The sequence below is a fragment of the Rhinolophus ferrumequinum genome, chromosome 10, assembly GCF_004115265.2.
Source record: "Rhinolophus ferrumequinum isolate MPI-CBG mRhiFer1 chromosome 10, mRhiFer1_v1.p, whole genome shotgun sequence".
NCBI lineage: Eukaryota > Metazoa > Chordata > Mammalia > Chiroptera > Rhinolophidae > Rhinolophus > Rhinolophus ferrumequinum.
The window spans coordinates 61628904-61654555 of NC_046293.1; the positions used below are offsets into that span (position 1 = coordinate 61628904).

The 25652-nt window shown below is 44.3% G+C and overlaps 1 protein-coding gene across 1 annotated transcript in view; it reads left to right on the forward strand.

Annotated features, from left to right (window-relative positions):
- The window catches only part of LOC117028916 (ras association domain-containing protein 3), a 68108-nt gene that overhangs the window by 35820 nt on the left and 6636 nt on the right, over positions 1-25652 (forward strand). Inside the window, exons 2-3 of the mRNA XM_033117752.1 lie at positions 22316-22423; positions 24482-24719. Coding sequence (XP_032973643.1) covers positions 22316-22423; positions 24482-24719 — 346 coding nt within the window. The remainder of the gene's footprint in view (positions 1-22315; positions 22424-24481; positions 24720-25652) is intronic.

Genomic DNA, 25652 nt, shown 5'->3' on the forward strand with positions numbered 1-25652 from the left:
TTAAAGAGTAGGTCATGAATCAGAATTTTCTTTTTCTTTTTTAAATAAGTGGTGACACTGTCATTTGTTTTTTTTTCTTGTAAAAGCAGGGAAATTTCTTTTTAAGATGTATTTTTCTCAGTGACTAAATTAATACTCAATTCTGAAATCTTGGCAATTAGAAGAAATGGAGACGTTTTTGGAAAACCTTCCTTTCAGGCAGTCTTTCTCAGGATAGCTGTTGGTTTTGTTCCAAGCAAACTTTGTCCCTGTGACTTGCCTTCAGCCATCATACTGAGTCCTTTCTGGTCTGGGGACGTGTTTGTGGAGGGCTTTTCTGCGCCAGTTGGGGCAGACCTTTCCCTGCCTTCTCTCTAGTATTTTGAATTTACAGGATTTGGGAGGCCTTTCTCAGCCCATATACTTCCTGTCTTTCACAGGGAGATCAAGGAGCTTTGCTTTGAGTTTGTTAAACATTAAATGCCATAGTTCTGGTTAACTGAACATACTGCAGCAGCCCTTACTTGTGAAGGTGTGTTTTCCAGGTTTGTTTCTCAGGCAGGGGCTTGACAATCAGAACACTTTGGAGCCCTTGTGTGGGAGGCATTGGGTTCAGATTCTTGCACCTCTCACTACTCAGTGGAATTGCAGCCGTGACAAGTTTAACTCGGTTTACGCGTGTGTACTTGGTAATAACATTTCTTAGATGAAGTGGTTTGATTTACCTGGTTCATAGTAGCCTCTCAGAAAGAGTTCTCTCTATAGATACTATGCACACAAACACCTGTTTGTTTCCTTCATTCAGAAGTGTGCTTGAGCACCACCTGTGTGGCAGGCCTTGCTCTAGGTACTGGAACCAAAACAGAAAAATCCCGGCCCTCGGAGTTCAGATTCTTGTGGCGGAGACAGTAATAAAAAAGATAAATGCCCAAATATATGATATCATAAATAGTGGTTACGTACTAAAGGGGAAAGAAGTAAAACATGGAAGGTAGGATGTGTGTGTGTGTGTGTGTGTGTGTGTTGGGGAAGAGGGAACATAGAGTTATTCAACCTGCTTTGTAGCTGTATGTTGTTGCCATGTGTGACGGGTCTTTACTGCTGCACCCGGAGGCCAGAATTCACCCTCTGCTGATGTGGGATGTCCTTGCTGTCCCTGGCATGGGTTTCCAGGATGAGGTGGGTGCCTGGGAATAAGGGCTCCAGCAACACAGTTTAGGGTTTGAGAGAGGGCTGTGAGTGTGAGTGAGTGAGTGAGTGATTGTGTGTGTGTGTGTGTGTGTGTGTGTGTGTGGTCTTTGGCTTATACAAGGAGAGTGTTTAGAATAACGTCAAAATTCAATAAATTTTAGCTATTATATATTAACACTTTAGCTGTTATTTATATCTTCTGTTATAAAACTTAAAGCTTTAAATAGAAACTGGAGGGGCCACTTTCTTGGAAAAAGTGCCCAGGGCTAGAAGCATTAATTACATAAACGCTAGATTCTGAGCACAGACTTAAAGTTGCCCACTCTTTCCCCAGTCTTTCCCAGACTGGCACTTCTTTCTTCAAATTTCCCATTCTCTCCTCCTCCCCTTTCATCTTCTGGGGCCATTTTGGAGGAATAGGTTTTAAGGCAGGAACCAAAGTAATGTGCGTAAGAAAGGCTGTCTTGTGTTATTAACTAGTAGTAACTCAGGCAAAAGGAAGAAACACATTCTCAGAGCATAGTCAGATTTCTAAAAAATGCACATGGGTAAAGGGAAGAGGGTGAGAAGTCTAATAAAGGTGTGGTATATGTTGTGTGTGATTAATAGGGGGAAAATGCAGTGTTTTCCTAAATTCTAGCCATATCTTGTTTAGTGACTAAATATGGGTTTTGGAAAATCCACAGGTTCATTCAGGGATGCATGCAAACTTATTCTATGTGGCTGACACCTGCAATTTCTCATTACTTCCTCGTGATGCTTTTTAGTTTAAGGATTATGGATTTAATTGCTGGTATCAAAAATTAGACTTCAGAAACTTTACTGACGCTACTGCTAATTATTTAATTTCCCTATGTAGTGTGTATACCTCAGTTTAACAGTGGTCACTAAGTCATTTTAATAGGAGGTTTCCATTGAAAATATTAGAATTTTCTCCCCTCCCTAAAAAAAAGTCAGAAGACCAGAATTAAAAGGTACATGGTTCCCTCTTGGTTATGGTATTTTGTGAGCTAAATCATCTAAAATCAGAAAAGCAATGAAGTCTAGTGGAAAGTTTTAGCATGGATCTGGGCTAGAATGTCAGCCTCTCTGTCAATCAGTTGTATAAAATTTGGGCAGATTAGTCTCTCCATCTCAGTTTTCTCACATGTGAAATAATTGTTATCTCATAAGGTTGTGATGGTTAAATGAATTAATATATGTGTATCTGGCAGAAGGTAGATGCTAAAATTAAATCTGATTTGGCTTCTGTCAGAAATAGTTTGTACACTCCTAATACTGATTTTGAGCCCACAGTCAGATTGCCCAATTGATAAACATTAATTTTTAATTTAATGTTATTACTAAACAACTTTATTTACTATTAACTACTATTACTAGTAGTAAGAATGATGATGGTAGCCAGCCAGACATTGTAAAGTGCTTTATGCGTGTTATTTTTGTTACTGTTAGGAGGGGAGAATTCCCCCTTCTTCCCTTCTGAGTTTTGTGGCTGGATTAATAATAAAATTGACACAAAACAGATTAACAGGAGAAAAACCAATTTAATACAGATGCACGTGAGACCATAAAATAATGTTCAGAGAGCGCCCCAAAGCAGGAAGCTTTTACATCTTTTACAGAAAGAAACAATAAATTTGTGAAGAATTGACAGAACAAAGAAATTTAGGTTTGGGTGCTCACGAGTGAGGAATCTAAGCCAAGTTTGGGCTTGAGTATTAAATTAGTAAAAGGGACACAAGTTTTCTTTATATAAGCTTCACGGCCCGGAATTCCCTAACTCTGCTGAAAAGGATGTGTCTCTCGTTAGCTTCCAGGTACGAGGAGGGCACCTTTCACATGGGAGATTTATGTCCCGCTTTCAGGTGGACAGAGAGAGGTCAGAGTGTTCTTACACTGGCAGTTTCTGAAGTAACTTGAATTAAAAAGAATATGTCATTGTAGAATGTTTTGGGGTGGTCTGCCCTGGGCCCCGTCATTGCTCTGAACAAGGACCGTCTGAGGGCATGTGTTTTTTTAATGTTCATTTTGCTGACAAGAAACTGAATCTTAAGTGAGATGAAGAGATTTAGAAAGTAATGAAAGAAAAATGTTATGTTAAAAGATCACTTTCTGTTGGTCAAGATAACCTGATTTGAAAGGTCATGGGAGGTTGCTTATAAAAGATAGCAGTAAGAGCTTGCATTTTGAACCAATCCAACATTTTGCAGGACAGAAGCCAAGTCTCTTGTTGACCTTAAACAAAGGGACAACCAGATATTTCTCCAGCCAAATGGGTTTATTTGAGAACAATGAAGAATTGCAGTTGGGCACATCCAGTCTAATGGCAAACCATGCCAAGTCCAGAGAACAAAGGAGAGGAATTTTCTTTTATAGAGGGAAGGGGAAGCTCAGAGGGGCTGTTGCAAACAAAGAGTCCATTGGAGGAAACTGGGAGTTTGAAGTGTAGTGGCTCTTCATTGGCTGAGTTGAAATAGTCTTTCATTGGCTGAATGGTTGCCGGGTGAGGAGAAGATCTCCTTTTTCCTGCTGCTGTAGTAGAAAAACATCTTCCTATTGGAGATGGAAAGTACATGTCTTCCTGTTTGGGGTAATTGACATTGAGGGGTAGGGTGTGAGAGCTTCCCCTATAGGCCCTCTCAACTCGAATTTGAATGAGGTTTCTGTATTACTCTTCACACTCATCCTCCAGTCATTACAGCACCTTAACCATGTTTCATGCATACAGTAATGGACCCTTTGAATCCTGATTGATGGACTCCTAATGGTCTGGTGTAGAGCCATGCACCGCATAATGACATTTCGGCCAAGGACCACATATATGAAGGTTGTCGTCCTATAAGATTATAGAAGGTAATGTAGAGAAACGCATCACTCATGTGTTTTTGGCGATGCTGCTATAAACAAAACCTACTGCACTGCCAGTCGTATAAAAGTATAGCACATATAATTATGTACACAGAATAATTGATAATAAACAACTGTTACTGGCTTATGTATTTACTATACTTTTTGTCATTGTTTTAGAGTGTACTGTTTCTACTTATTAAAAAAAAAGTTTGCTGTAAAACATTATGCCCTGGTATGCCAGCAGTCTCATACATCTTGTGTTTACGTGTTTCTTGATTGCATCATGTATGTTTTCTTGTACTTGATTTAATCTTGTGTTGTTTTGTACAGTAACATGCTATATAGGTTGGTAGCCTAGGAACAGTAGACTATACCATCTAGTCTAGGTGTAACAGGCTGTACCACCGAGTCTAGGTGTGTAACAGGCTGTACCACTGAGTCAAGGTGTGTAACAGGCTGTACCATCGAGTCTAGGTGTGTAACAGGCTGTACCACCGAGTCTAGGTGTGTAACAGGCTGTACCACTGAGTCAAGGTGTGTAATAGCCTGTACCATCGAGTCTAGTGTGTAACAGGCTGTACCAATAGGTTTGTGTAAGTGCACTCTGTCATGTTCGCTCAAGGACGAATTTGCCTAACAACGCATTTCTCAGAACACATCCCGTTGTTAAATGGCACATGACTGTGTTTGCATAGTCTTCTTGAAAAGTCCTGGAAGTTTCTAACTTTGCGTTCTTCTAAGTTGATCTGTTCACCTGGCTTATTGCTGATTGATTATTCTTAGTTCCCGTAGGAATGAGAGTCCAGCCTCTAAGCTCTTTTGCAGGGAACGAAATAGGCTGGAAAACCCTAACAGATAGTTTGGTCATCGACTCCCTGGGGAGGCAAAGACTTTTGTGATTTGTATCACATTCACCTTCCCTTCCCCTTCCCCTTCCCCTTCCCCTTCCCCTTCCCCTTCCCTTCCCTTTTCCTGATTTTGAGTTTCTCCAGGCAGCTGGGAACTTGTGGTGAATCAGTAATTGACCACCTTTGCACTTAGCACTTTAGAACTTTTGATACTCCCACTAAATACTCCAGTTACCTGGAAATGAAATCTTTAAGTTCTAGAATATATTACTTCCCCATCCTTATATTTATGCTTATTTCCTATCTTTGAATATTGACATTTTAGTGAATATGGAGTGAAGTTATGTTGATTTCAGTGTTTTAAAATAAGACCAAAGAGACAGAGCAAACCAACATGAGAACATTGGTTGACTCAAAAACGAGAGATATTTTTGGGCCAGATACGGAACTCAGAATATGGGATGGATATTGGATGTTGTTAAGAAATTGTTATTGATTTTATTAGGTATGATAAGGGTGTTTTGATTATGTAGGAGACAGTCCTCATTGTTCAGAGATTAATGCCCAAGGATGGAGGGGTAGAGTGTTATGTCTGCAATTTAGAAATGGTTCTGCAAAAATAAATGAAGCTCACTTCCTCCACAGGGATGGGATTAAACCCACGGCGGCCAGGAACCAGGTCTGCACTAGTGCCTGACACATAGTAACAGACACACAGTAAGTGTTTGCTGAGTGGAGCTCATGCCAAAGGAATCGGCCAGCACTGTTATCCTCTGTTCTGAGCTCCTTAACCAGGGTCTGTGTTTGCATCTTCCTGGAGCACCTTGCACAGAGCCAGGCGCTCATTGGTTTCTATTGAACGAATGGGGAAAAGGTGAACGCACAAGTGTGATAGCAAGGAGCATTTCAAAGTGGGTTTGGTTTTCTTGCAGATTTGCCGACTGTCAGAAATCCAGGAATCGAAGGATGAGAGGAATCTGGTTCCTTGTGGGCGTTTTCAGGAAAATGAGGCACATCTTAATCTAAATTAGGCACATCTTAAAAAGGAGTGGCAGGGCATTGGGTGTTGCAGTCAAGATCTCCAAGACTGACCTATTTTTGCAGAAAATAAGCAGGTGCCATTGTGCATAGTGAAAGCTGAGCTCTTTGGAACTTCCCACCACAAACTTTGGCATTTGATTTGGTCTTAGGCTGGGCCAGTCAGAGGGTTTTTAGGAGGCTAAGGTAGGCTTGGGTTGCTCTTGGGCTAGGCAGTGTTGGAGCCCATTCTTGAGTGGTGTTGGAAAAGGAAGGAAGCTTATCATTTTGTGCTAATTCACTGCCTACTGCTCATATATACTTTACATTGTTCAATGTTTTATAATGTTTTCTCGAGAAACATGAAAAAACAGCTGCAGGCAACTTTCTTCCCCAAGTACTAAGCAAAAGTGATGTTTAGGCATAGAATGGAATTAGTTACAGAATGTCAGTTTATTTTTTGTTTTAGGATGAAAGAAATGAGGCAAAATGTAGGAAAACTATTTTTTCTCCTGTAATAAATTTCAAATAGTTTCCTTCTTGCCTGCCTTCCTCCCTCCCTCCCTCCCTTCTTTCCTACTGAGAAGTTCAGAGTGGTTAACTGAAACACTCTAAAAATACCCTTTAGCAGCATGCTACAGTATTTTCTCTTTGTCTAAAATTAGCTGATTTGAGCCGTGTACTCTGGTTTTTTAAAGCCTTCCATTAGGTGCTCTAGCTACTTCTGTCTATGGTTTTTTGAGCTCCAGATAAAATGTTTGATGGGGAAGCAAAGTAGGCATGACTTGATCTTTTTAAGGAGAATTTGCAACTATCTGAGGCAGTTCCAGCTTGGACCTCACCTCCTCTAGGGCGCCTTCCTGAGGGTTTTCTCTGCTGCTCCCTCGGGACCACCTGTCACTGTATCCTTCGTTGTTGACTGTATCCTTTGTTAGCATTGCTTTTTGTGTCCCACTGCTGTCGCGAAGGGTGGAACCTGCGCTCTGTCCATCGTTCTAGGGCCTCACACAGCTATTTGCTAAATATTTAAGTGCTTGACAAATGCTTGTCACATGCCAAAATGGGTCCATATACTAGGCAGAAACCAAAGCAAATATTGTTTGTTGGGGGTGTACGCAAAGAGACTTATCTTTTCATGTGAAAATCAAGGAAGTCTGGGACAGGAAAGAAAGTGGGAGAGAAACTGGTTGAGCTGGGAGTGGCTGGAGGGAAGTGTTGACAAGGTCAGGGTGTGGTGGTATAAGCCCTTTGCCAGAGGTGACTGGGGGGGGGGCGGGGGGGCGAAGGGCAACCACTGCCATCCTTCCCCTGCTTGAGCCCTAGCTGGCATTGGACATGTCGACGGCCTGTTGATGTTTTTAAAACAGTATCTGTGCTTTCAGAAATGTGGTGTGTCTGCCTCAGTTGAGGAACAATGATTTTATCTGTTATTATGGGGTGTGTGTGTGTTCTATTACAAGTTCTTGTGAGAAGGGAGTCATTGCTTCTGTTTTAGACTATAGAATTTGCCTTAGAAATGTTCCCATTTTACAGGTACTGGGTTTTCAAGGAGGACCAAATTGCGTCTTTTTCCCTGAGTTCTGAATCAGTTGAGGTGGAAGACAGGAATGAGGAAGGTAGAGACCAAAGTTTCCCTTTATTGCTGATAACAGGTAAAGCTGATATGGAGAATGGGGCTCATTCCTGTGGGCCAGTGGCCTTCCTGAGGCCAATCTCCAGTGCTGTCCTAGGCACAGCCCCTCCTGCAGGGTCAGGGCAGAATGTTGCCCCCCACCCTACCCCCCAAGTGAGGACAGAAGGAGGGGCTGGCTGTGCATACTGTCCTTGAAGCGGAGGGAGATTCATAGGGTGGAGAGAGGAAGCCTTCCTTCCTTATTAAGAAGTAAAAAAATGAAAAATGAAAAAACAGAAAGATACCAGGAGAGGATATATGCTTTCCTGAGATCCCGAGTTCAACAGCTAGTTGACAACAGATTTTTCTCCTAAGCTTTGGAGGCCATTCAGTATGACTAGAAAGGGCATGGTTTTGCAGGTAGCCAGCCCTTGTGTTCACTACTTCGTGAACTTGATATCAGTATATGCATCAGTAGAGTAGTTTTGAAAGTTCTACCTGGAGGGCTCTTGGGAAGGTTACATTAAATCTAACTGTTGTTGAATAACCTGGGCCAGTACTTGGCGTCTACTTCCTCATCTTCAGTAATGCCGACAGCACTGCGGCCTGGGGCCTTTACCCATCCCTTTGCTCTTCTTTCTTCCTTCCTTCCTTCCTTCCTCTCCCTCCCTCCCTCTCTTTCTTTCTTTCTCTCTCTTTCTCTCTCACTCTCCCTCCCTCTCTCCCTTCTTTTCTTTCTTATTAAAGTTTATTGGGGTGACAATGGTTAGTTAAGTTACATAGATTTCAGGTGTACAATTCTGTACTACATCATCTATATGTCACATTGTGTGTTCACCACCCAGAGTCAGTTCTCCTTCCATCACCATATATTTGATCCTGTCTACCCTCATCTACCACCTCCTTCCCCCCTTACCCTGGTAACCCCTAAACTATTGTCTGTGTCTATGAGTTTTTGTTTCTTCATTTGTTCTTTCTTTTTAATCTAGGCTTGGAGCCTCAGAAAACTTGGGGATTAGGGGTCAGTTCTCAGCAGAGTGAGACTTGGAAGTGGACTATTTTAACTTTGATCTTTTGGGAAGATAAAAAGAAAAAATTGTTCCCAAGGAAGTGAAGTCCTAAACTGAAAGAATTTTAAACGTCACACGCACCCCAGAAAACCTTGTGTTTTACCTGGAATTGATCTTGGAATTAGGAGTCAACCATGGGGCCTGTGTCACCTTGGGGAACAAATACCTTTCAATTCGAAACATTCTCAATTCTTTCCTAGGACATTCTTTCAGCGGCTGTTTTAAAAGTTGTTTTGTTATACATGTTAGAGGACTTGATGCAAAAGTTCCTGGGCGTGGGGAAGTGGTGGTCTAAGTGAAGGGGTGCAAAAGGTGCTGTGGCCACATCCTTGTGTGAGGGGTCTGGACCAGAACGTGTCGCGTGTGCTGCGGTCCTGCTCTTCCTTATGTTACGGGAAGGTGGGCCCTCCTCTGCCTGGTGTCCAGGTTCTCGGCGTCTCGAGCAAAGAATTGAACGAAATGTCCAGGTAAAGTAGTGAAAAAGCAGTTTATTAGAAGAGATCAAAGAAATAGGAGTGGGCCCAAGCAGAAAGCAGTAGCTCAAGGGCCGCTATGAAAAGGGATGGTACACTCCAAAAGAGTTTGCAGCGGGCTGAAGAGGCTCAAAAGTCAAAAAGGCCCAAAGGGCCAATGGCCTGGCTGGCGAGGACTTGGGAGTTTTTATCCTTTTTTCTCTAGAATGGGCTGTTCCTTTCCGGGCAGGACCACTTGATTGACACCTGGATTGACAAGAGGCTATTACCTCATCTTTTTAAACTGTAGGTATGAGTGGCCGGTTTAATCTAGTTGGATATTTTGAAGTTTTGGACAGAGAGGGGAGGTCTTTTAGGCAGTTGAATACTACGGGTTATGCAGGAATGCAGAGACCCGGCGCCTATCTCTAACTGCCTGCCTTGTTTTCCCCTTGAGAGAGCGATCCCCATAAAATCTCTATGGGAAGTTGAGGGACAGAAGGTCTGTTTTTCTGTATCTGCTTCCTGCTGGACAGGGGCATAGAGCCGTCCCTACCTATTGGGGGATTCATGAACTCTCGCCCTGTCTGATCTCAGACGACAGGGAGGGGTCTCGGGATCCGCCTGGAGGAATGCATTGGCCTCCTTGGTTGTGACTGGCAATCTTGCTGGGGTATCCTCTGTATCCCCAAAGCCCCTGAATGAGGAAAAGTATATTTTAATTAATAAATCCACTAGTTCTATAGAGCCTGTGGCCATTCAACCAAGTCATTTAAGTGGTGTCAGTTGTCGGGGAGCTGGGCCCAGAATGGGTTGGAAAGAACATTGGGCTTCAATGATTCCAATCAACAAGTAGACTGGCCTGGGGGGGTCGGAATGGCTTGGGGGATGTTGGGAAGTCACAGGCTTTTAAGTAGTTATCTGAGAGGCATTCAGTGATGCAGGCTAGGAGCAATCTTTAGGATTCAGAAACTGATGGGAAGAGTAATCAAAGCCAGGGGCTAAGGAGCTAAGAAACTAGGGAAAAGGAGACTTAAAGTTTCCATAGTGAGGGAGCTCCCACATGCCTTAGAAGCCCTGGATGCTGCCACTCCCCGTGCCCTCAGGGACACTGGTTTCGGGGGCTGAGGACGCAGCCCTAAGCCGGCGCACATCCTGTGTGTCACCCCTGTGACCCTCCTCTTCCATGGCCTGCTACTGGCTTCCTGTCCAGAGCGTTAGTGAGGTACAGCTGGGAAGCCGTGTCCCCGCAGCGGGGATCCGCACGTGTCTGTCTGTCAGACCCCTGATGCTAATTCGTTCATTAATGAAATTCAGTTCGTCTTCTTTCTCGGCAAATCAAATTTTACTTTTAGCAGGTTTTCCGTCCACACTTCCCCGCTGAGCTGCCCCTCTCCGTGTCCCCCCACCCCCACCTGGGCCGGGTTGTGGGGGTAGTGCTGGCCGGGTCGGTGACCCCCAGCACTGAGGAAAGGTGGGGCGGGAGGGCACTTCCTCTGGGCCTTGGACTTCCTGTGCACACCAGGAGGAAAACAGAGCTGCAGGGTGTGTGAACCCACTTCTGCAAGCCACACAAACACTTCTGCACAACCACAAAAAAAAGGTAAATTGCAGTAAATTACCAAAAAAAAAAAAAAAAAAAAAATTCCTGGCAGGTCAACTTCCAGGGCAAGTGGAGGGGTAGCTTTTATCTATAAATTGGTGAACTGATAGGGTGATGTTAAAAAAAAACAACCTACCTTTTCTCTCGGCACTTGTTGGCAATAGCAGTCTGTTTTCTTTTTTTAATAGCTAGAGAAGCTGTTTTTAGGATCTCCGGGTTTGCTCTGTAGCAACCTCCACGCGTTGATCCCTGTAAGCGCTGTTGGCTGTCAGCCGTAAGGACAATGGATGGCTTCGCCACACTGGTGCTTCTGTTCTTAGGGTTGTTTATCTGAGGGTGGCTCCCCCCACGAGGCCCCGAGGGCCCTGTAGACACATCAAAGGGGGTTCTGGCCAAGTGTTGAATTGCTTTGTGTTTACTGTTGTTTCCAAGGCTGTTTTTAAATTTTATTTATTTTTTATATATGAAAGTTTTTTTTCCCCCCTCCCTAGATTTTACTCTCCCCACTCCACCTCCCGCCCAACTAAGTTATACAGACTTTGGAGAAGATCTTGAGAATTTTATGAAAGTTTTGTACAGAAAGAAAAACACTGTCTCAAACCTCACCCGTCAGGAGTAAACACTTAACATTTTGGAATATTTCCTTGTAGTCTTTAGGCACATAGTTTGTCATACTTGTTACAGTTTTTCCTCAGATTTTTTTTTTTTTTCCAGTTAAACTTTTCTCTAGGTTTCATGTTAACAGCTCCTGGTTCCTCTTAAGATCTGAAGGTATTTATTTAGCTATCTTGTTAATGCTGGGCATATATTTTCTAATTTTTAAATTAAGTCTCTGTGGTCCTGGTGAGATTAGTAATTCTCTAACAAATTGCTATTTGTATTCACCCTCCAAAATTCAGGTTGAATACTGTTTATCAAAACAACTAAGTTTCCAGAAGCCAATGATGTGCAAGCCTGAGGGTCCCAGCCTGCGTTCACTGTCCCCCACTGCAGTGTGTTTCCCTTCTTTCTTGGTTGAATCGGCTTGGAATCAGACAGACCTGAGTGCGAGCCTTGCTCAGCCCCTGCACTAACTAACCGCTGCCTCGGGGGCACATTAACCCACGTAAGCCTCTGCTTTCCTATTAGCAAAATATAGATAATAACGATAATAGCAGTACCCAAACACGGGGTTATTGTGAGAATTCTGAGTCAGGCTGTGTGGGCTGTGGCTCTGTGCCCGGACCTGGGTAAAGGTGAGATTCAGTGCGGGCAGCTGCCACCACGCTGCGCTCTCCTCCATCGTCCCAGGGATTTGGGCTGGCTAGTTCTGCTGGTCCGGGGGTTTGGACGAGGGACCAGAAAGGGAAGGGAAGCAGAATCGGGGAGGAGGGGTGTCTAGACACCCTCCGTCTCCCCACCCCTCACCCCCACACACAAATATAAAGTTCAAGTGTTTGTTTTGGGCACTGCCTGAACCCTCAGGTCTGGGCTGGGAGTGAGCCCCTGGCTGGGTGAAGTGTGGTGGGAGTGGTGGGCCAGGGGTTCCAGGTCCTGGGCATTCTTCTTGCAGGAGGTCTGCCTTCCTGGGCTCTCCCCTGCTGGTCTTTTTTTGGGTGTTGCCTGACTCACCCCAAGCCTCTGACTAACGAACCTTGTGTCCCTGACATTCTCCCCGGGACTTTTGTGTTTCTCGCCCCATCTACCTACCACTCAGGTGGAGCTCTGGAGAGGGGTTCTGTAGAAACAGTAACTTCAGAAATTGTTGCTGTGGAAGCTCTTCAGGGTACTAAACCACCTGATTTTTATTTGAATTGCTCTAACATATCTTTTGATGACTCCAGAGTACTTTGACCTCTTTGGTAGGAAGGAGGAAGGTGATTCCTCAGATAAAACCAACACCTTGGGCTGCACTTGTGATAGAAATAGCTGCTGAGGTGGAGCTGGGTATGTAAGTGTGCTTCACGCGCCTGTTTGCTGCACGTATCATTGTCCTGAGAATGGACCACAGCAGACAGGGGTCTTTCTTTGTTCTTCATCACACATTGCCTGTGGCAGAAGAGCCAGTCCTTGTACGCTTGGTACTTCAGCCATGCCTTTTAAGGGCTAGGAACAGACTTAATCAAAAGAGCTATTTTGGAGGAGTGTAAGATGGAGGGGAGGAAAATTCAGGAAGACGGAGTGGACTGAATTAATGGGACAAGAGTGATTTAAAACAGTTTAACTTGTTGTGGTCCCCTCAGACTTTCAAGTTTCTCTATTTAAAAAAAAAAAAAAAAGAAAGAAAAGAAATTCATGGTCTGGACATCTGGCTTAGAAGGACTGCCTGTTCTCTCCTTACTTCTGTGGTGCTGTCCCTGTACCTCAGGTGGTACGAGAGAGAGAGCGCTACAGATGTGTTTGGACTAGTGCATCAGGGAGGCTTCATGGAGTTAAGAACTGAGGACTTACAAATCCAGGCTTTCAAGGAGTTAATGTGATTGTCACCCTGGACATTGTCACCCGGAACAAGTCAGTTGTTGTCATCTACACTCTAACTCTGTGTTGCCTGCAAACATAGAACCTAAGTTGCTTTTAAATCTCCTTTTATTAGATGGTGGCAACTCAGACTCCATATTATAATTTGCAAGGAAGGAGTTACCACGTAGTATTTGGATACGCTTGCTTCTGATCGTTTTTTCTTGGAGTGCTGGTCTACAGACATTTTTAATTTTCTTGAGACTCTCTGTCCTCAGTTCAAATTAGATTTCAGCTGGCAAGGCAACAGCTCCATTTATTTACAAGACCCTTGATTTTCAGATTCCTGCCGTGGGTGGAGCCGGAGCAACCCGGAGCAACCCGGAGCTGCTGACTTGCCCAGATGGGTTCCACCTGACTCCTCCTTGGTTGCTGCAGAATTCCTTTATGCTTCCTGTGCCTGGCTCACCTCCAGATGAGCCTGCCCATTTCCCTTTTCTGAAGCCGCCCCATATCGCCAAGGTTCAAAGGTCCCCGTAAAGCGTAGAGTGGTCGTGACGCCTGACCTCCAAACTCTAAACTCTGACATTCGTAAGAGCCTCTAATCTCCCTGGCCTAATCTGAATTAGTGGGCTGTGGCTCCAGAGCCACGATTGTAATTGCTGTTAGCCGAAGGAAATGGATGGCTGCTGGATGACCCTTAGAGCCTTGCGCACCCAGATGTTTTAATGTAGAATTTAGGGTGGGCATTGTGTCAACCACGTGGCCTTGTAGTGTCAGTCTTATTTCTCTCCTAGGTTCTGTGCGGTTGCTTATATTTATTTTTCCAGTTAATTTTCATAATACCCAGTGGACTTATTTTGTAGGACTTGGTCAGGGTAGTGTTGTAGCTGGTATAGAGTGTTAGAAAAATTACTGCTGCAAGGGACCATAGTGCAATGCTCTTTTAATAATCAGGGAAACCCAGTCCCTTGAGGACATGCCCTCCTTGGAAAACAGAAGCACCCTCTGCTTCTTGCATTCCGATGGAGACCTCAAAAGAGGTGGGCCAGGCAAGAGTGCTGACTCACCTCCAGCCATTCTTTTTCTAATGATCAAAGCTGATTGGCTGGATGTGAATGTACTTGGCGCTGAGGCCTCTAATAATCTCTCCTTTCTTTGTTACCTAGCTCACCTAGAATTTGAAGAAAGTTAAGCCAGTTGTGAAATGTATCACCTTTCAGAAATGAATAGCATCTTAATTGAGTCCCTTTGAAAACATGTCAAACTGGGATTTCTAAGTCTGAGTGTAACCTGGTATGCCTTGAGGTTGGGACCTCAAGCTGGGGCGCTCCGGGGAGACTGGTCCACCTCCAAGTTTGTTTTCTGGCTCCACACAAATGAGTGGCTGTTTGACTATTGGCACGCGACCCGGTTTTCAAAGTACAACCATATAGGGTATGGCGGATTGGTATCCAGGGGGTTTGAAAAGTGAGGTCATGGAAGGCCCAGATGAAACTCTTTGAATGTGTATCACAACTGCAATTAATCTTATTAACATGCTGGGCCTGTGCCTGTTCTCCCTGCCCCGGGTGTGCGAGGGTATTTAAGGGGCATGCTTTGAAGGACTCTCTTCTTTGATGGTGCAGATGGATAACAGAAGCGTATAAAACTTTGTGTCTGGTATTATAAAGGCCTTTTGTGTGCCCTTGCAGATTCATTCAGTTTTGAGAAGCAAGCAGAAAGCCTCATGCAGATTGATAAGATGTACAGAAGGGGATTGATTGTAAAGGCAGGCTTGTAGCCCCGCTCTGGGACCTGGTAGCATCGGTTCCGAAGGGATGGAGCCCCTCCTCTGGGCCCAGCGTCAGGCTAGTTCCGGGGTTCAGGAACGAGAGAGTTAAAACAGTGTTGATTTGTTGGGAGGCAAGAGTAAACAGCAAACCCTAGAAGGTGCTGTGGAGGCTACCCCTGCATTGATGTGGTAGCATAGGGGTTCCTAAGACAGAGAGGTGAGGGCTGTTGAGGTTAGCTTCCTGGGTGGGGTGGGCCTTGGGTAGGAGGATGGGGGGGCGGGGGGGCGGGGTGTGCTCTTAGGGGAGAGTTAAGCAGGCTGAGTGGTAGGGGCTAAGCCTGGAAGAATTTAAAGGTAATAGATGGCACACTTTGATCTCTCTCTCTCTCTCTCTCTCTCTCTCTCTCTCTCTCTCTCTCTCTCGCATTTGAGAGAAGGCTAGTACAGTGTTGCATCCTTATAAGGTTGCTGCCTAGTTCTATTTTTGAAGCCCTTTTTTTTTTTTTTTTTAGAAGTTATCTAAAATACCCACCTAGACTCCTTTCTGCTGTTCTCTTTGTTTAACAAGTAGCCTTGGGAACAAAGAGGTTGTTTAAAATTGTCAAGTTCAACCGATATGGTTCGGGTGTGCGAATATCCCCTAATGAATACAGCATCCACTCACTAAGTGAATAATTAATAAGAGAAAAGAAATACCTTTTCTTGTGTAATGTCCCCATTTGCTCATAATTAATGAATGCCACACTTACAACCTTATTAAGCCTGTTCTCTTATTAAAGTTTCCTTGCTGTGTGCTTACACAGGTTTCTTACCTGCAGGACTTCTCAGAGCCTTTAGCATGCTAAAGCACTTTGGGAATCTCCAAGGGGGGTGGGAGAGGAGGAGGAGGAGTGCCCTTTCTGTCTGCAGAACATCTTGGAGCATTAGTATGGGAGGTGGGAGTCTTGGGGAACCTGGTGCCCAGTGTTCGGCAGCCGCTCTCCGTTTTCCCATTTACTTTCCTACCCGGCGATAAGTGATGCATCTCTTGATACAGGAGCATGAGGGGCTGTTACATCCCTTCCTTCCTTTTTATTTGCTTTTGGAAACATGAGCAGCAAACATCGTATGTGGCCGCAGAGGACCGTTGCCCGCAAGCTGAACTGGGACAAGATGTGTTCCTGAATCCTCATAAATGGAAAAGGGGCTCCAAGTCTGTATCCTGTGATTTAGAGAAACTCTTCCCATCTGGCAGGGGGACAAAACCCCGGACTGGCCAGCATGAGTCAGCATGCCATGGCCAGACACCAAGATAAGCGTGGGTCTCTGGACGTGGCACCCGGCCGATGGCCAGTACTGATGGTGCCGTGAGAACACAGCAGCAAGCAGCGCGCTGTGCTTTTAAGGTCAAGAGCAGCAGCGCCACGCACCTCAGAAGCAACTGTTCTGATTCTTTCCTCCAGGAAGAGACTCCTGTTGGCTCTTGAACAGTTAGCTGTCCTTTTACTTTAACGTATTATTTCTATGTTGCTTTCTTCTGGTCTTTTCCTTCCTCGTTCTTCCTTTACACCTGTGCACGTTACCGTCTCGGTTCCCACTGTCCAGTAGGGCACCCGAGCCACCTGTGGCTCTTGACATTTATGTTATTGAACATTAACATTTGAAAATTCAGCTCCACATGTCAAATGCTGCACTGCCACGCGTGGCTGGTGGCTCCTCTTTGGACAGCACAGATACGGGACGTTTCCATCACTGGATGCAGTAATGCTGTCGGATGCACTGATGTGTAGCAGCGATGCTGATCCTTATTTGGGAAAACTTTCTGGGCCCCCTCAGAACCTCTACCTACTCTAGCCTCTTATGGTACCGAAAGTGAAGGATGTCTGACAAAGATCATTGACTATAAATGCTGTCCCCCATGGTCCTTCTCATACACAGTCACGAAGGTCAAGCAGGACAAGCTCCCAAAAGGCTCTGTGTGACAGCCCTTCCTGTGTTATCACAGGGCTTCCACTTCACACGCCTAACAGACATCTCAGGACAGTTTTTTTCTGCTAATCATACTTTAAAATCGAGTGCCGGAGTACCTAACTTGACTTGTTGAAAGTTTCTGTTCAGCCCCTAAACAGTTTGTTCTCTAGCTCCTGGAAATCACTTGTCAGCACCGTGCTATGGTGCAAATCTGGGTTGGTTTGCTTACAGGGCCCTCCCTTGACTGCAATGGAAAGATCTCTCCCAGAGAAGATTTTCTGTTTTGGTTTGGTCCATGATACTTCATTTGATGTCTTTGTTGGAACAAAGAGCCTGGAAGGAAGATGTCTAAATGACTTCGTTCTGCTTGAACTATCCCTGAATTCCATTTGCAATGAGGGGGTCCCCCTGCTCCAAGGAAGTGTGGTCTTAGAATGAAAGGTGCTTGATGTTTTATTCTGTACACAATGCAAGACTGGCACGTGTTCTGTCTGTATTGCGCTGGGTACCCCATTCTGTTTGGGACATTTCCACACTTGGAAATGAGATGAAAAGTAGGAATCCATGAGTTTGGAATCCAGCCTCAGTTAGAGAAAGCACCTGTTGGCCTAGTAAGTTTACCCTTCTCTCCTGACACAGGCTGGACCCCAAACCTGGCCAGGAGTCAGAGCAGCTTCACATGAGAGCTGTGGGACCACCCGTGGAGAGAATGATGACACCTCTACTGAGTGTGTGCCATGCCCCTGTCATGGAACACTGTGTGTGTATTGTTCCCATTCAGAGAATCTGTGCTATTTGCATTTTTTTTTAAAAAAAGGGTCAGTAGTTTTATTTCTTAAGTCTGTGATGCAAAAAAAAAAAAACCACAAAAAAACAAAAAAGCACTCCCGAACCAAAGAAAAAGGAAAAAAGAACAAAAACTCAAGAAGCAAGGGGCTGGGGTGAGGGGAGTCAGACAAACTTGAGCAGGCTGTTAGCCAAGAAAAGGCAGAAAGGCAGGAACCACAACTGTTTTTCCCAGCTTTAAGTGCTTGGCACGGAGCCGGGCACCAGTTGGCAGTCAATAAGTAGTTGTTGAATAGTGGGTTGTATTGTGTTTTCAGAACAGTCCTATAAAGTATGTATTGCTTTGCACATTTTAATGAGATGAGACAGCTGAGACTCAGAGAGGTTAAATAACTTGCCTTTGGTCACACAGCCAGAATATGGCCGAGCTGTCATTCAGACCTAAGTGTGTGTAAACTGTGGCCTGCAGGCCTTCCTTCACTAGGCTAAAACAGAGGAAGTGGTAGGGATGTGTCCACCCTCTCGTTCGCTCTCTTGAATGTAGCTTTATATTTGTTTAGGGTTTTTTGTTCTTATATTTTTAACTTTGGAATAATTTCTTAGGTGTTGACATCATTTCACAATGACAGAAAAGTTAGCAAGAAGAGTATAAATAATTCTCAGACCCTTTGCCCATGTCTGTAGAGGTATATTCTTGGGAGGCCTTGATTTGTGCGCCGTTGTAAGCTGAGATCGGCTCCGTTCCTGCAGCTCAGTCTGGGCCGCGCTGCCCGAGGAGTCCTGTGTGGCTGTGGGGTTGGGCGTGTCCCTTACATGAGAAAGTTCACCAGTGAGAAAACAGCGATGTGACCCCACCCAGGAACTGCAGCGAACCCAACAACAGCCCGCAGGGTTTGCTGGATGAAAACGTGAGACAGGAGGAGCCCAGGGTTTGTCATTTTGTGTGGAAGAACTCTCTCCTTCCAAGGAACTGGAGGGTTTGGGGGAATGTAAAAGAGAAGGGGCTTATGAAAAAAGAGGACGTGGCACTTCCCAAACGGACGCTCAGCCGTGGCATCATACCCTTCCCGCTGCCAAGAACAATCACGATGTGTTCTCAGACGGCTGCACCCTCTGAGGCCATTTCCTCTCCTCACCATCCAAATGAAAGATGCCTGTTTATCTTCTGTTTTATCTGTTCCACGCCTGCCACATGGCTTTCTTTTTTAACCCTCTCCTTGCTTTCACCCTCTGTCCCCATGGTACCTACTTCTCCTGGCTTCCATCTTTTCCTCCTCTTTCCTGCTAAGACAGCTGTATTCCCAAGGGCACTGTATTTGAAGGAAGGGTAGGAGGGTTCTTCCCTATGCGAGAGGAGAGGGGGTCGGTCTCTGTTAAAGGGGTAAACAGTTTGGAAGTTTTCCAAATCTGGAGACTTTCTCCAATTCTGACACTAAAAGAAACCAGTGTCATTTGCTCTGGGTCCTGAGCAAATGACTCCTGTCATTGCCCTGCAGCCGGACCCCTCCACTTGGAGAAACCAGGCTCAGTTACCATTTGGGAAGCCTTTTTTCTTTGACATTTCTCCCTCTTACTTGACTTGTCCATGAGGCTGGAGGTGACCTCCCCACCCCCAGGGAAGTGCCTGGTGCACAGCAGGAGCTCAGCAAGGACTTGGTCCGTGGCCTTGGTGTACAAATGCTACATCAGCTGACTTAAAAATACAGGATCGCATAAGAGAGTAGATCTTAAAGTTGCTTATCACCAGAAAAAAAGTTGTAACTGTGAGGTGATGGATGTTATTAACTAGAGTTATTGTGGTGATCATTTTGTAATATATGTGTGTATCAAATCCTTATGTTGTACACCGAAAATGAATACAATGTTATAGGTCATTTATATCTCACAGAAACCAGAAAATCAGTAAAACACAGAAACCAGAAAACCCAACACAGGAGCACAGCCTTTTAGATGTTAGCTGCTTCTCTGGGATTTACTTTCTTTCAGTACTGAGGGTTCAGCCTTGGAAGGATTCTTGGAGACCGTTGGGTCCAACTCTTTTCTGTTATTGCTTCCTACAGTGTCCTGGGTTTTTAATGTCTGAGAAGGCAGGGGAGTTGTTACACAAGCATGTCTCAGCTGTCCCTGTGTGGGTGATCCAGGGAAAGCTGCTCTTCCCAGACTGGCTTGCTCCTTTGGTTTTCCTCCGGCTTCTGGGAATGCAGGTGTGAGGGGTCTAAGGACAGGTGGTAAGTTCAGTAAGCATCAGCCAAACCTATAATTAAGAACTGACCAAGTGAAATAACAAGGGGAAGGGACAAGAACTGTATGATTTCATTCCTATGTGGGATATAGAACGCAATGAACAAACTCATAGATACACACGACAGAATAATGGTTATGAGAGGGCAGGGGGGTAGGGGGAGGAAGAAGAGGGTAAAGGGCGTCAAATATGTGGTGATGGAGGAAGCCTAGACTTTGGGTGGTGGCACACAATAGAGTATACAGATGTTGTAGTATACAGGGTACACTTGGAATTTATATAATGTTATTAACCAATGTCCCCCCAATACATTTAATAAAAGAAAACACAGAACTCACCAAACTGACTCAACTGCTCTTTGCTCTTAATCACTCCCCTCACCCCATCTCCTCTTCATGTGTAGACTTCTGCTGCTTACTTGAGCGGGAAGCTGCTAGGGTGTGCGCATGCTACAGTATTCATGCAGTCAGCTGTTTCGTAAGGTTTTAATAGTGAGCCTTTGGTTTCCTTGATTCATTCCTCAAATGGACACATCTTGCCAGTTGGTTACACCCAGTGAGAACAGCATTAGATCTTTTCAAAATGATCCCAGTAGGCCAGGAAGTGCCTTGGAGATGATCTGCTTTTGGTCCTTTTTTTTTTGCTAGGAAATGAGGCAGCAGGCTAAGAAAAGTTAAAAAACCTCAGGCATGGGATTCGTTGGCGCCTGACTCAGGATTAGAGCCCAGGTCGTACCCTCTGCCCTCCCAGTGTTGCATCCCACACCCATGAAGTGAATTGCAAGCGGAGAGATGCAATACGTGTTTTAAATATCCTTGGAAATAGTCATCGAAGCTTCTGAAAAGTTACTTTACAGTTTTGTGGGTTTTTTTCAACTAACCAGTGACACTAAAAATAGGATTGCTTTGGGATTTTACATTGGCAGACAGAGTGCTCCCAAGGGAGTGGAGGCTGGCTCCTGCTCAGGAAGGACCGTACCACCTTGAGCTGGTAGTTCTCCAGTCTGATCCAATGCTGACCTGCCCGACTTCATCAGGGCGGTGCTGAAATTGAAAAGTTACCGAGATAATTATAGTGAGCACACCCCTCTCGTGGTCTTAAGACCAAAGAACTTGAGACCTGAATGGATCAAGAGCCATTTTATACTCTTCAAGTGTTCATGCACGTTCTGCAGTAGCCATTCTGTGTAACACTAGCTTGCAGTGAGTAGATGGGAACAAATGCTTGCTTGGATAATCTCCAGCTGTGAGGATGGTGCGACGTATCTGGCTGGGAAAGTGGCACCTGTTCAGAGGTTTTATTTGGGGGATAAATCAATATAACTGTTCTTCCTCTCTTTGTCTTAAAGATCGTTAGGTCCCGCCATCTTTTCTGAGTTGCTACTCAGGTTCGAATCTCATTATGCAGTCTTTCTTTCTTTAAGTTTTCACACACCCACACAGGAACGGTGGCCACCTATTCGATTTAGTGGACACAAATGAGGACACACAGCCATGTGGCAGTACTTAGTGGTTTCAGTCAACGGTTGGAGTTCCTTTGGGATCTGGCTTCAGATAAGTTCCATCACTTCTACAGAGCAGTTAAGTTCCTATTGGCCGGTTAATTTACTTCGTAGCGCTTGATCTCATCTGGAAACTGGAGTCATAGTGCCTACTTGGTTAAGTTGTTGGGAGAATGAAATGCGATACAAGTCAGGCGCCTGACATACCTGGCTTCATGCGGTCACATACAGTAGCGTGGCCGTCTGTGATCACATATTAGCCATTGCATGTTGTCATACGCCGGTGGAGCTCTTTTAGACCATGAGTGAATTCTTCATAGTGTTAAGAGCTTAAGATTACTTAACTCATATTGGAGAGGCAGGGGTGAGGTGAGACCTGAGGGATGAGGAGTAAGAGGGGGTGGGTGGGGGAAGTCTGGCTACTTGTATCTTGACATGAGGATGTGTTTGGTCGTTGGGTATAATTTGACAGGTCAGTGATTCGTGCCAGTGAACATTTATTAACTACTGTACGGTATTTTAAAGCTATAATCATAAAGGTTGTAAGATTTGCTAACGAGAAGCTTTTGGTATATGTCTTTAAATATTGTTTACAATGGAAATAGCCAATCTAGCAGGTACTCTTAGGGAATGGTGTTTTTGCAGAAGGGAAAGTGAGCAAAGAAAATTTTGCAAAATAATAGTTAATGAAGTATTGCTTTACGCCACTGACAAATTAGTTTTATTTGATATATTTCTCAGGAACACTGTAGTCTGAAGGAATGAAAATCAGAATTGGTGGATGTGACTGGAGAATTTGAAAGTGAGGGGGTGAATTTGTTACTCTGTGTGTGTGTGTGTGTGTGTGTGTGTGTGTGTGTGTGTGTGAGAGAGAGAGAGAGAGAGAATGTTTCAAGGTAAAGTGCTCCATAGTTGGGCATAGTGGTCTTGGGTGTCAAGAATTCTGCATTATCTGCATTTTTCCTATGATTGCTTACATGTGGCATGGCTTGTTTTTCTTCTAGGATGTGGAGAAAGAGAAGGAAACCCACAATTACCTCAGCAAAGAGGAAATCAAAGAGAAAGTTCATAAATATAATTTAGCAGTCACAGACAAGTTGAAGATGACCTTGGTAAGCACCCATAACACTCTTTAAGTTGACAGATGTCAAAAGAAAAATATAAGTTGTTGGTACTACACTCTATCTGTATGTTTTAAAAATCTCTGAATCACACTTTTAGAAGTTTAATGAACAAGACATGTAGGACAGGAAAATGGCATGTTTCTGCATCTTTCAGATTAAAGCTGTATTTTGAACTAGCTTTATCTCAACATCAGTTAAATGAAGTTAAATTTTATTTTAAACGGATATTTTGTGGAACCCTGGCCTCCCACAAAGGATTTTTAGCATTGAGGGTAATCATTGCTGGTTTAACATATAAGCGGTACCTCAGATTCTAGCAAGGCCTCAGATACGTTTTATCTTGTGTAACTAATTTCGAAGTGTCAGGAAGGGGATTTTGTGCCAATGGATGGGAATAGAACTGAGCTAGGACTTTTGTCAGAGTCGGACAAGTACATACTATTCAGCTTCCTACACATTGTTGATTCAGGCTTCTGCAGCGCTGTACCAACACTGTGTGCAGCTCAGTGGGGAGTGAAGGGTACAAAAGGAGAGCTGACAACAAAGCTAGAGGATTCATGTTCCTTTAAACTGGGCTGGCATCTGCCTCGCCCACCCATTTGGTGACTTTCCTCCAGGCACCTGCCATCCCTTGGTGCCACTTTTCAGGGCCCTTGGACCCCTGCCTCTCCGTCTATTGACTGTGAACTGACAGAGTTCAGCAAAGGACAGGGTGACCTGTTTAGAACAGGCCCTGCTGAATTCTGTGACCCTGGAGGAGGAGCTTTTAAATATAAACCCTTGTGATAAAGGATCCCTCCTTAGCGGGACTGCCAAAAAGGGGAGAGGGGCAGATGAATGCCAAGATTATTCTTCGTTATTCCAGCAGTGATATTTCTCCTTTTTAAGCAGTTTTCATCAAAGAAAAATGCCACTCCCGCCCCCCCCCCCACAACCGTGGAGATGAAAACAGATGCAAGTTTCCATGTTTCAAAGATAAAACATTTGAAGTGTTCCACAAGACTGAACAAGTGAATTAGTGTTGTAAACTGATCTTGTGGAAAGGAAGAAATATAAGGGACCATAAAGGAGGTTTCGAATGTCCCACTTTAACTGTGTCATTTATATATAACACCTTAGGATTTATTGAAATAAAGCGTTGCAATAATTTTCTTTCGAAATATACTACTGAATGTAGAAAGAAAAATTGAAGACAGGACCATTGTTACTGTTTTTGGCAACTAAGAAGTAGTAATTCTACCATACATTAAGTGCTAAAATTCATCAAATGGTGTCTATTAAATATGTGCGGGGTTTTTTTTTGTATAAAAATTATACCTCACTAAAGCTGGTAAAAATATATGTATATATAGAAGGAGACATAAATACCATGTTAAAACAAAAGGACAGGAAGTGCTTATAATATCTGTACTTCACACTGTAGCTTGAATTTGTTTTGAAAATACTGCATTGCTGTTTGAGGTGGCTGAAATGCATTGTCACGTGTCCCGTGCTGTATGGGATTTGTGTTTTATAAAGGAATTTTGTAAAGCAAAATTGGTCATCTGCGACATATCATAATAGGCAGCAGGATCGAAAATAGCTTGTTTTCTTTCCACTGCTTGTTGACTTAGGTATTTCAAAGTCCTAATTGTGACCTTTTTTGTGTGCGGGGAGTAGCTGGTCATCGGTTGCAGATGTCATTTCCTTTGAGCAGTGAGCCTAGACCCACCCCCGAGCTTTAATAAGCTGCAAGTTGGCCTAGCATCGGCTCCAGTGGGCCCTGACCTTTCACGTGCAGCTTCAGAGGCAGGAGTCGGGGACTTCAGTCACCCACAGTTTCTGTGGCCACATCTGCCCTACAGACTTGGCCTCTGGAAGCACTTTGCTGCGGTACGTTGACCTCCCTCTGAGGTCATTCCCTTGGGGGCCATCTCGAGTGAAGTTGAGCCACAGAGCTGTAAAAGGCACGAACAAGACAAAGAGGGTCTCCCTTCCTTGGTTTGTTTTGCTGTGCTGCCCCCGCTCCATCGCCCCAGCTAAGTGTGCGCTTTCTTCCCGCTCCAGAATTCCAATGGGATTTACACTGGCTTCATTAAAGTACAGATGGAACTCTGCAGGTCTCCACAGACGTCCCTGAACTCCGGGAAACTTGCTCCCAGTAGCAGTGGCTGTATGAACACTCTTCACATCAGTAGCACCAACACTGTCGGGGAGGTGATCGAGGCCCTGCTCAAAAAGTTCCTCGTGACCGAGAGCCCTGCCAAGTTTGCACTTTACAAGCGTTGTTACAGGGAAGATCAAGGTACACTGCCATGCTAAGACTGAGAACGAGCTCTGCTCTTACTAAGGGTTTTTTTTGTCCTCATTAGCAGAAGGAAGACTACTGCGTGTATCTGTTAGTTACGTCAGAGCAGGGACAGATGCTGGAAACCAGGGTGACCATGGCATGCACTTCATGCGTCCTGGCTGCCCTTATTTTCGAGTCGAGCAATTGTGCACCTGGGGGCATCCACGTGTGAGGGGGATTTACAGAGCATTTTGTGATGTGTGTGCACAAAATGCTTTGACTTTTTTTTTTTTTTTTGGTATCTTTGACGTTAATGTTCTTTAAAACAAAAAAGAATGCCTCTGTGCTTGAAGTTTTCAGTAGTACCATGTTTCCCCGAAAATAAGACCTAGCCAGACCATCGGCTCTAATGTGTCTTTTGGAGCAAACATTACTATAAGACCCGGTCTTATTTTACTATAATATAATATATATAACATAACATAATATAATATAGTATAGTATAATATTATATAATAATAATATAATATAATACTATACTATAATACTGGGTATAATATAATGTAATATAATATAAGACTAGGTATAATATAATATAGTGTAGCATAATAATATAATATATAATAATATATAATACCGGGTCTTATATTAATTTTTGCTCCAAAAAACGCATTAGAGCTGATGGTCCGGCTGGGTCTTATTTTTGGGGAAACACGGTACAGCCCACGTTTGATGTACATCTGAACTAGGAGTGGCCTGGTGGACGTGTGTTCTCTGCAGCCTTGAGGGTGGAGAGGCCCGTGTGTTAGCACACACTTCAGACTTAGTGATGTAAATGGCCCAGCTCCAGGCTGTTCTGGTTCCTTAGCTTGTCTCACCGGCCGTTACACGGGGGCATTTTGGCACCGAGCACCCCCCCCCACCCCAGGCACATACAGTGGGTGAATA